The sequence below is a fragment of the Schistocerca piceifrons genome, chromosome 9 (genome assembly GCF_021461385.2).
Source record: "Schistocerca piceifrons isolate TAMUIC-IGC-003096 chromosome 9, iqSchPice1.1, whole genome shotgun sequence".
Classification (NCBI taxonomy): Eukaryota; Metazoa; Arthropoda; class Insecta; order Orthoptera; family Acrididae; genus Schistocerca; species Schistocerca piceifrons.
The window spans coordinates 220327210-220339057 of NC_060146.1; the positions used below are offsets into that span (position 1 = coordinate 220327210).

The 11848-nt window shown below is 44.0% G+C and overlaps 1 protein-coding gene across 1 annotated transcript in view; it reads right to left on the reverse strand.

Moving 5' to 3' along the window:
• LOC124716879 (transmembrane protein 151B-like) overlaps window positions 1–11311 on the reverse strand; it is a 250030-nt gene extending 238719 nt beyond the window's left edge. The window contains exons 1-2 of the mRNA XM_047243431.1: window positions 11237–11311; window positions 11034–11165 (exon numbers count right to left, since the gene is read on the reverse strand). Of these exons, the coding sequence (XP_047099387.1) occupies window positions 11034–11165; window positions 11237–11311 (207 nt within the window). The remainder of the gene's footprint in view (window positions 1–11033; window positions 11166–11236) is intronic.
• Between the last annotated feature and the right edge of the window lie 537 nt (window positions 11312–11848).

The following is an 11848-nucleotide window of genomic DNA, read 5'->3' on the forward strand; positions in this document are numbered from 1 at the left end:
ACGACCTACTTCTTTCCCCATCCTTCGCTAATCCGATGGGACCGATGACCTCGCTGTATGGTCCCGTCCCCCCCAAATCAATCAATCAACCAACCAACCAATCCTATGAGTCGTCCGTCAGGCACATTTTCTCTGGTGTTTCGTCAGATATTACGATGCGTGGCTGGGCTCAGTCCAGAAGCCCATTGTCTGTGGCAAGCGTTCGTTTGTTTAGCTTTATAAACGGAATGATTTTTAAAGCAGAATTCTACTTGCCCATTAGATAGAGCGATCCCAAATTAGTCTAGAGAGATACACGTTTTATCGATGTTTGTTACCAGGAGCAGTAAATCACGGAGAATAATTAGTACTGCAGCAGCGACTGAACAGCGCTGCCATCTGGCAGTAGCAGTCAGCACGGGCCAGGGTGGTGCTGTCGCTGACCAAGTAGTGGCTGTACTCCGTGGTTTACCGTTCCTCTCAATGCATATTGATAAAACGAATACGACACTAGACGAATTTGGGAGCGCTATAGCTAATGCGCACATAGAATTCCGCAATAAAAATTATATTGTCAGTAACGTGGAAGAAACCGACGCTTTCTGTAGATAGTGAACGTCGCATGAAAGGTTTGATGATGGGTATTTGTTTGCGCTGATTCCAATTACCCAATGCAAAACAGAAGTTGCAAATATCTGCTGAAACATCAGAGAAAATGCGCCACATTACTCTTAGCTATGCCGTTTCGTGCCACGCCAGATAAATACTGCGCTGATCACACTTGTTCCAAGCCTTCAACTAATAGGTTCAGTAATGTGGCCAACCACCTACGATTACGTTATTACTTCTGTCATTTTGTAGACGGTGTTCTTCTTAGCGTCACACCTGCAACTGTGCAGTAATGGAAACAAAATAACGGGAAGCATTACTTCGTCCAATGAGAGCCAAGATATGGTTACCACACTTCAGAGAATATGAAAATGAAATCCACTTGCAGGCTTTGAGAAGTCAGTGTAAACCAATGCTGAGAGACTGTAGTCTTTGACTGTGGCAAACGAAATGATTAGTCTTTCGCCCTTGAAAAGAAAACCTGTGGATACTTGTAAATGTTTTGGTGGCATGGCGTAACTTTTCGGTACGGAATAACGCAGCAGTGCATAAAATCCCATGCGTCAGGTTGGACAAAAATAGTCTGAAAAGCTTGAGAAGGTGTTACAGAGTGTGTGGTCCTGAGAAATAATTTTTAAGAAAAAATGGATACAAAGCGCCGTTTCCGAGTTAATTAGTATTGGAGTTGGCCGATCCTGCCAACGGCCTTGTCGCAATGGTATCACCGGTTCACGTCAGATCACCGAAGTTGAGCGGTCACGGGCTTGGCTAGCACTTGGATGGGTCACCGTTCGGGTCTGGTGAGCGCTGTTGGCAAGTGGGGCGCACTCAGCCCTCGTGAGGCGCTTTTATACTTCACTATTACCAGTTCCGTCTACTGCCATCTTCAGAGCATAAAATATTCTGAGATAGCTGTCAACATCAAATTACGTATGTAGCTACATAGTAAGTGCACTTGATCTGGGATTTGGTCAGCCGACTGTGTTCAATAGGTGGTAGGCGGAGATGACGATGAAGACCTCGTCATCGACTGCCGGTTTGTCTCCTGATCGTACTGGTAGCGCCGCCAGGTCTCATCTCATTGACCGGATTCTGGTCAGACACGTCAACAAAATCTCCAGACGTTTCCATCCAAGTTTGCTTCCGTCAATTTGTGTAGTACAAACAGGGCACAGGTCGTCAATCTCTTCAGATTTTCGTAACAATAGTGTTGACACCGCCTTTGCTTACCTCCACCTCTTCTGTCCTCATTCTCAAAGTCAGCCGGCAATCATCCGCAAGTACCTGTCACACTCGTTCAGTGTTGTTTGGCATGGTGCGTGGTGACAGTCGATGCTCGGCACCTTCTTTTACGCTCCAGTCCATCTAAACCGCTTTCACACACGCTCTTTACCCACTGCTTCAACAGCACACAGTTACACTAGTATTATATGGGCTCCGTCGCCTTTGTCCCTAATCTGAAGCAAAACCTAATGTCAACACGTTGCTCCATTTTGCAGTCATTGAGGTCCCACAGTGACCCAGTCAGCTTGATCACAGCGGGCACCACTGCTTTACTTAGGCCACTGTCACTACTGGGGAGGCGAAGGGGAGGAGGAGGGGCTGTCTGGCATGTGTCTCAGTCCGTATGAGTGGGCGTGTTATCCTAACCAGTACAGTTTTTAAAATGTGGGAACATTCACCGAATTTTTCAGACGCACCTTTTATAAGAAGGTTCAAATGGTTCAAATAGCTCTGAGCACTATGGGAATTAACTCCTGAGGACATCAGTCCCCTAGAACTATTTAAACCTAAATAACCTAAGGACATCACACACACCCATGCCCGAGGCAGGATTCGAACCTGCAACCGTATCGGTCGCGCGGTTCTAGACTTTAGCGCCTGGAACCGCTCGGCTATAAGAAGGAAGGGAAAAATAAAACGGTAGTCTTCTGCCCTGCCAGTCAACATCGTCATGAAATAAGGCGTTAGGAAAGAGTAGATCATTAGAGAAAAGTAGTTCACAGAATGTCGCGGGTGTATATGATGAAACGTGGCGCCCGTCCCAAATTGTGCACAGGCCAAACACAGAGGTCATTTGAGGCTCACTTCAGAGAAGTCTGAAATATACGTAGTAATAAAAAAGCCTTACTTTAAGAAGTGGTGATATAAAGTAGGGCACATGCGTCAACATTTTGATATGGAGCATGATGTTTGTAAAGGATATCACTCAAACACATTTAAAGTGCTCGAAATTTACACAGGTTTAACTGAATACCCACAACACCTCTCAAATGCACAAACCCATGTCTGCAACAGAGTACGTTACAAAATACAGTTTCATAACTATTAATAAGTCTCTTCTCCCAGTTTTTTTTCTTTCTTGTATTTCTTTTTCTGCCAGATGATGCATGTCTAATATTTTAAATCAAAATGACAGCTAGGAACTTGTGCATAGTCAAAAGTAGCCTTCAGTTCCGGCCGTCAGAGTGCTTTCTGGGCCTCTTCAGGTAACAGACTGCTGTGTCGCACCAGTTGGCTGCAATTAAACTAACAGCGTTCCGAGTGCTGCAGTCGTCTGACTAGGGCCTCCCGTCAGGTAGACCATTAGGCCTGGTGCAAGTCTTTCGATTTGACGCCACTTCGGCGACTTGCTCGTCGATGGAGATAAAATGATGATGATTAGGACAACACAACACCCAGTCCCTGAGCGGAGAAAATCTCCAGAAAATCTCGGACCCAGCCGGAAATCGAACCCGGGCCGTTAGGATTGACATTCTGTCGCGGTGACCACTCAGCTACCGGGGGCGGACAGTGCTGCAGTGTGGGCTGTATACATCACAGGATGTTGAAACATCGTAGATATGTTCATTAATCAGTGCGTTCGTGGAGTATGTTGAAAAAAAAATGATAGTTCAACTTTCTGCCACGAGGTGAAAATATGGCGCTGTAAGCAGTCAGAATGCGGTGAGAGTTCAGGAAAAGCGGAGGAACGATGAAACTCATGATAACGATGGTTCTGGCACGTTTATTGAGATGCGGTCACAAGTTATAGTACATGTTGAATACGGTCCCCCGAGTCATAAAACATGCTGCATCTGTAACATGGCATGACTAACCTTTGTTCCCTGCATGTCGGGGATAATCAGGGCGATATACGAGTACGCTACCCTTCAAATCACGAAGAGAGTGGTTACAACACTGATAGACAAGATCTTTCAGATATTCCCACAACCAGAAGTCACACGGATTTAGGTGAGTAGATCTGGAAGGCCACACACATTGAAATTTCCTAAAGATCATTCCTCGAAGCAAATCTTTCAGCTGGCAGGCGACGTGTAGTGTCCTTCCATCTTGAGTGAAAACATTAATGTCGATGCAGTTAAGTTCTTGCAGATCTGGCATCATGTGCTGCACAAGGAGGGCCATATAAAGCGCAGATGTCGCTGTACATTTAACAGGCTCGCGATGTGTCATCTCCTCGAAGAAAATCAGACCGAGGATGAAGAAGCTTGTGAAACTACACCGCACAGTCTCATCAAACGAGTGCAGTCGATGTTCCTGCACAACATGTGGTGGAGTGGAAAGCCATATCCAACAGTTCTGTGCATTCATGGCACTATGCAGAGCAACATGTGCCGCGTCCATACTGACAATAATCCCCAGACACGTGTCATCCACTCCTATGCGTCCCTAAAAACGAAGAGGAAAGTAACGGCGTTGTAACATATCTTGGAGCTTGATTTTGTGCATATTCTGAGTCTTGTAGGGATACCATTGTAAAATGCCCGGCAAAATCTTCTGAACTGTTGACGAGTGGAGAGACAATTCCTGTGACACAGCTTGAGCTCTGGCTGCAGTATTTGAGGCATGTGCTACACAGTCGCCTAACAGCTACAGCAACTTCAACAACTGTCATGGGATCGTGCAGCCTCTTCCTGCCTGCTGTACCAAACCAATTCAGCTGTTTCTTCAGATTTCTTGATCATAGTTATCAGCCTATTTATTGACATGCAGTCTCTTCGTATCTGTTGCTGTCAGCCACAATACCGCAGTGCAGTGCTGCTATTGCTGCCGTTCTGATAACACAGCTTTACCAGCTGTGCGCGTTCTTTCTTCTCAACAGACCTTGCGTTTCGAATGGAAAACTTCAACGTTCTTAACCCTTTATACAAACAGTCATTTCACAAGAGAAATCAACACGCATCACTAAGCGACAAATAGCATACTAACATCAAAACGGGAAACATTTCACATTCTGACTGCTAACAGCGCCTTATTCTCCCCCGGTGGCAAAAAGGAGGAACTACTATTCTCTCAGCATACTCGACAGGTGTACCGATTTATGAACGTACCGTCGATGCTTCGGAGTCGTGCAATGTATGCACCCCACACTGCAGCACTGTTTAATCGTACTCATTCAGTATACTCGTATATGGGTGTCTGCAGGCGTTAGTTTGGTTTCCAGTACAGTTTCCTGATATCTAGCTGCCCGCCTTTCTTTTTAAACGGACCATCTCATGACGATTCGGTAATGATACCACTTGGGCAGCCCGAGGGTCGAGAGAAAATGGAAACAAAATTGAACATGGTGTTCTTGGAAGTTTAAAGATCACTAATTTAAGCCCACGCTTTCTAAATAATAGTGTAAGTTGGGATGAAATTTTTGGTTACAGGAAAAATTTTTAAGTTAAAGCATTCTTCGTGTTTTCTAAACATGTACTTCACAGCTTCGATGTTTTCAAAGAACAGCACCAGGAGACTGCCAAAGTCTACTTTAAATGGTATTTATTTATGGACAATTATTTTCGGTCGATCATGTCTTCGTGTCACAGATATCAATAAACAAATGCAAATCACACTAACCTTCGGTGGATACATGATGCAGCTCTTTAAACCTCTCTTAGTTCCACGCAAGAAACCCTCCAAAAATAGTCAGTGTACGGATTAATCTACACAGTAAAGTGTACAAACCAACCAACTGTGGAAGAAAAATATGAGTTCGCAAATATTCGGCACAGAATCGAAGGATACTATCCTAATTCTGGAATAGTATGCATGATAAATGAAACTTTGACAGTGGTATAAAAAGGAACTGATCGCTGGTGATCATACAACTCTTCACAAATGTGTCTGAGGGAGGGTAAAAAGTAGAAACCGTTGTTTTCACAATGATTATATCGAATTATTTTAAAAAACTCATAAATCTGCTATCTTCCAAGATTAAAGAGTAAACACACGTAGAATGCTGCCATTTCAAGCATAATTATAACATTATTTTTTTAAATTTCAAGCAATAAGTGTGGCGTGTTTATAAATAAGAATGTAGTGTTATTAGCAAGAACTGTCAGATTTTCATAGTAGATGTAGGAAATGATGTCGTTTCCACCTGTTTACCTGGATAGAACAAAGCTGCAGTTATAGAACTGTCACATTTAACAATCAAGATTTCAGAAACATTCACTGTCTTCATGCGGACCTGACTGACATTTGGGACCAAAGTTTGTTTCTTAGTTAGCAGTGTTCTAGTTTACCATTGGTGGAGTAAAATACCGTGGGTGGGGTTTACATGTCACAAATGTCCAGTGAAGTAAGCGAAGCCCCCTACTTTTCTTCCACCTCTCCCACATTTCAAGATCAGAATTATGGCGCAAAAGGAACAACAAAACATCCTCTGGGCATCACGAAAGATGATCTCGTTTCACGTTAGATGGTGTTATGCCGCCATTAGTAAGCCAAACTGCTATCCAAGAAACAAACATTGGCCCCAAAAGTCACTCAGCTCCTCATGAAAATAGTGAACCTTTTCTCGAAAGCTTAAGTCCTAACGCAGACTTTTCACACCTAGAACATCGAGATATTTTTATACATGGATGTCACCACAAACTTTGACGGCACTTTGGTGCATATGAGTCGGCAAGTTCCTTGGCACCTACGTACGTTTTGTCCCCATTCAGCTATGTTAAATACGTATCAAAATGTGTGTGATATAAAGAAAGAACAGGATCCCCGACATTGTGCAGATATTCCTTAAAGGGTATCCTCCTGAGAATAGTTGTTAAGAGAAGGATGAACTCTTAGACGCACCATAAACTACTCAAATGTTGACATCCCATAATAGAAAAACTATGGTAATAAAATATAAGTTCACTGTTGGAATTCTGCTCCTTTCAAAAACCAGTCATTCATTCATAGGCAAGATATGATAAGGGTCCACTAGACTGCCGGAAATGTAAGCTTCGGAAGGTTGTGAGTAGGAGATTATTGTTTGTTTCTCGAACACCTTAGCTAAACTTCTGTACTGCAGCGAAATCAATGGAAATCAAACTTCCAAAGGAAAGTAAATCGGTTATCATATGGGGTGACAGCGTTATGAGTGAATGCATGGAAGTAGGGTGAGTGTATCCCACCAAGGTGACAGGCACAAGCTTGCTGAAAAACAACATTGTCTAGCTTTGTAAATTGTATCGCTATCATAGCGTCAGCCACAGATGGGGTAACTTGGTGCTTTGATTAATGTGTAGGATATTGAATATGAACGTTTATAGAAACTCTGCTGGAATTCTGTTGATGTTTGTTGGAACCTGGGACCAGTTAGAGGTTTCAGTCATACACCAAGAAAGCTCCACATGTGTTCACGTGGTCAATGAGCTGACGAGAGAGAGAGAGAGAGAGAGAGAGAGAGAGAGAGAGAGAGAGAGAGCAATAGGAGGACTGCAAACTTGGTATGGTTACTGTCTCGCCTAGACTTTGTTATAAAATTCCAACAGCTGATTTTTTAGTGTAAAGTGCAGGAATAATTTTTTTGTATAATGATCCAAAATTGACAATGAAAGTAAGGGAATGCAGATGTTTTGGAAACGGATAGTAAATTGAAAGAAAATGGGAAGAACATTACTTGTCTCCATTCACCAGCTGCCATCAGAGTGCTGAATAAATCGCCATTTCAGTAGTCGTGACACAGTGGATGTTGCCAGCACCTCCTCCCCTAAAAATGCATTATCCATTCGAAAAACATTTACTTTCATTGTTGACATCTATCAGTGCAGAGTCAGTGATCATGTTTACTGAATTTGCAGAATGAGCACTTGAGCCTTGTGAAGAGAGACTACCCTTCCAATACTACACTCATGAAACAATATTTGTTTTTTCTGAAAGTATGTACCGCTCTACAGCTCTCAAAACCACAGATACTGATACAGAACTATTTACATTCAGGACAGCTGACACCGCCATCACTTCCAATTTACCAAAACCTATAAAAACGTCTGATTAACAATTTTCAGATGAAAGACTGTAAGATGACACCGTTGAACATTACCGGTTTTACACCTTGACACACAGAACTGTAATTTGTGTTTATTCAGAGAATCAGTCAGTCAAGTGACAGTCTTCAAGTCATTAATTATCATTACATCACGGTAAAGGAAGGTTCGCGTTCTTGGAGTCAGAAACGTAACTATTTCCAGTTGCAGCATCTGTCACGTACTTTCAACTGATGGTCTCTTGACAGAAACTGACTGCCCCTTTAGTTGTCCCACGACATCGTTCTTTAAATACACTGAATGCAATGTCATACTTGACACTTCACAATGCACAGTTACCTATCAATGGATGATCAACAAAATTATCTTACAACTTCAACCTAAAAGTGAGTATAATTTTTTGTCAGTCAGTGTGTAAAATACTGTAGGACAATGTGTCTGCCTGAGTCAATAAATATGCTTGCTCTGCTAAAACTGGTTGCCCATACCATAGTACGATGTTTGTGAAAGTTGCTTTGGCACTGTTGACAGTTGACGGAGGAGGAAATCTTACTCCTCATCTCCAATTCCAACTTATTCACAAAGTTGAAAACCATATTTATCCCTGAAGAGGATGGCAGAAGATCGGACAGCCTGGAGAACTACCATGTGGAAACCTGCCTTTAGCCAGAACACTGATGATGATCCCCTGTATTCTACCAGAGTCTATGGCATCATGTCTGTCCAAATGGCAAAAACTCTGTGCCCTATGTTCCATGGCACAATGTTTACCAAGAGTTTGTGTTCACAATTGCTGGAGGGGAACATAATCCTCCTCCTCCATGCCTTGTAAACAGTACTAATGATTCGGAAAGCATATTTTCCCTCTACAAAACATCAGTTCCCTGTATTCTGCCTTTTCATGTAACCCTCCTTCCAACGTATAATGTCTGCCATAAGGACGGTGTTTCCATTACTAGTTGCTGAAGATACATTGTTCTCCTTCCAAACTCTTGCAAATAATATTACTGATATTAAAACATTTGAACAGTGGAAATGGAAAACTTTTTAAGTGCCAAATACCACGTTTGCCAAGACAATGGAAAAGCAATCTATCTCAGTTTGCACATAACTGATTTTAATCAAGAAAATTGGGAAGATATATTGATACCAAAGAATTATGCTGCTCGCCACGTCATCGCAAAAAATAATGAGAGAAATTGGAAAATAACTGCTTCACTAAGAATGTTCCAGGTTCATAGAAGAAAATGCCAGTAAGGAAATTATTGTTCCACGTGTCATTAAGCTTGAGTCACTACATTTTATTTGTGGTAAACACATTCAGATTTACAGTGGTAATTATTTAACAAAAACCATTTCCCATATCATTCATATTTTGGGACTCCAAAGGGAAACACCACTTGGTAAAACGACCTTGCGCCATCAACTAACGTGTGGTTTGACATCTGGATTAAGTCTAGGGAATGCAACAGAGGACACAGTAGCACTGAAAACGCGTTTTGTGCAAAAAAATACTGTTCGAATATATTCATTTCCACTCTTCATTTGCTTCCTGTACAAAATATCAGCAACGTGTATACCACATATTTAGCTCTCTTTCTGACATACAGTCCTTTCGAAAAACACGTGTTCCTTCATCAAAATGCTGTGCCCTATATCCATAGTAGAATGTCTACTAAAATGACACTACCTATATTGACAGTTGCTGGAGGGCTATTGATCTCCTTCTCAATCTTGTGTTTAATGCTAACGGACTGAAAAAAATAGGTTTATTTCACAAAATATTTGTATTCTGTATTGTACTTCTTTACATCTCATTTCAACACACACTGAGGTGACAGAAATCATGGGACGCCTCCTAATATCGCTTCGGACCTCCCAGCGTTCGGCGTAGTGCTGCAGCTCGGCGTGGCGCGGACACAAGAGGTCGTTGGTAGTCCCCTGCAGAAATATTCCCTCATGCTGCCTACACAGACGTCTGTAACTGCAAAACTTTGCCGGTGCATGATTTTGTGCGTGAACTGGCCTCACGATTACTCCCACATATATTCGATGAGATTCATGTCAGGCGATCTGAGTGGTCGAATCATTTGCTCAAATTGTGCAAAATGTCCTTCAAACCAATCGCAAACAACCGTGGCCTACTGACAAGGGGCACTGTCGTCCATAAAAATTCCGTCGTTGGTTGGGAACATGAGGTTTCTGGATGGCTGAAAACGGCCTGTCGGTTCAGTAGGACCAGAGAACCCAGTCCATTTCATGTAAACGCAGCTCACACCATTATGGAGCCATCGCGAGCTTACACATTGCCTTGTTAACAACTTGGAGGCTGCACCACACTCGAACCCTGCCATCAGCTCTTGCCAACTGAAACCCTGACCCATGTGATCAGGCCACAGTTTTCCAATGGCCTAGGATCAACCGATATCGACACGAGCCCTGGAGAGGTATTGCAGGCGATGTCGTGCTGATAGCGAAGACACTCGTGGTAGTAGTCTACTGCCATAGCCCATTAACACCAAATTTCGTCTCACTTTCCGAATGGATATGTTCGTCGTACGTCTCGCTGCCATCTGCATACGTGTATATCGTTATCCCATGACTTTTGTCACCTCAATGCTACCCACTTGAGAAACATATAATTGATGTATCACAAGTGTGTGACTTCTGGATATCCTGATGATGATTAGACATACTACCGATTTCGAAAACATCTGATGCTTCTGCCTAGCATATAGTTCGTCTCACTGTTTAGTGACAAATGTTTGGAGTAGGACTATGTGTTAAGAAGTGTCAGCTGGTTGCGGTTTACTTTGTAGAAGCAGCAGAGACAGAGATTAAGCGCGATAGAGAGAGAGAGAGAGAGAGAGAGAGAGAGAATGGGGGAGGGGGTGCCTTTTTGGAGAGGTACGGAGGTGGTGCAGAGAGACAGAGACAGAGAGAGACAGAGAATGGTGGTAGGAGGAGGAGGAGGCGGGTGATGTGGTGTGGCCAGATACGTACGGGCGGGCAGACTGGCGAGCAGAGCGCGGCCTGGCCGGAGGCGGGGCGGAGCGGGGCGCGCACGTGCCCGCTGGCGCCACCGCCACTGCCACTGCTGGCGCCACCGCCACCGCCGCTGGCGCCACCGCCGCTGGCGCGCTGCAGCGCGGGCGCTGGCGCGGGCGCGGGAGCGGGTCTGCGCGCGGCCTGCGAGCTGACCTTGGTGACCTCGGCGAGGCGGCACCACGTGACGGCGCCCAGGCAGCCGCAGATGAGCAGCGTCAGCGCCAGGCACTTCCACGACGCGTCGCGCTGCAGCGCGCACAGCACGCCCTGCTGCTCCGGCCGCTGCTGCAACACAAACGGCGGCGGAGGTGAGCGGCCTGCCTGCCTAGCAGGCGTCGCATCTTACTAGAGCGCACACTGCCGCTCCGGCCGCAGCTGCAGCACGACAGGCGCCGCAGCTCAGCGGGCTGTCTACATATCAGGCGTCGCATCTTACTACCGCGCACACTGCCGCTCCGGCCGCAGCTGCAGCACGACAGGTGCCACAGCTGAGCGGGCTGTCTACATATCAGGCGTCGCTTTTTACTAGAGATATCCGACTTAAAGCGGTAGGGCGTCAAACGGGCCGACTCGGAGCAGGAGAGGTACCACAGGACGTTTTAATTTTCACCGTCTATACATTTACAAATAAATTCATTAAACTTTGTGAGGATGACCAGAAAGGATTCAGGACTCACACTCATAGCAGTGGAAGTTCAAAATAATAAAATAATTTTTTTTACATGTGAAATTTCATGATTTTTTCACTTACTATTGGCTGCATTTGTTGTTATAGGTACACTTTTCTTCAAAAGTAACAGAGATTCTTCGGCGAATTTCGCACAGTATACAAACCATACTTACAGGTGGAAGAAATTCTAGAATCTATCTATGAAAAAATGAATGATCTGTTACATTTTAATTTTCATGTTTAGAAAAAATTCAAATTTTGTAGTTAATTATCTCAATTTTACCACAGGTTTTAATAG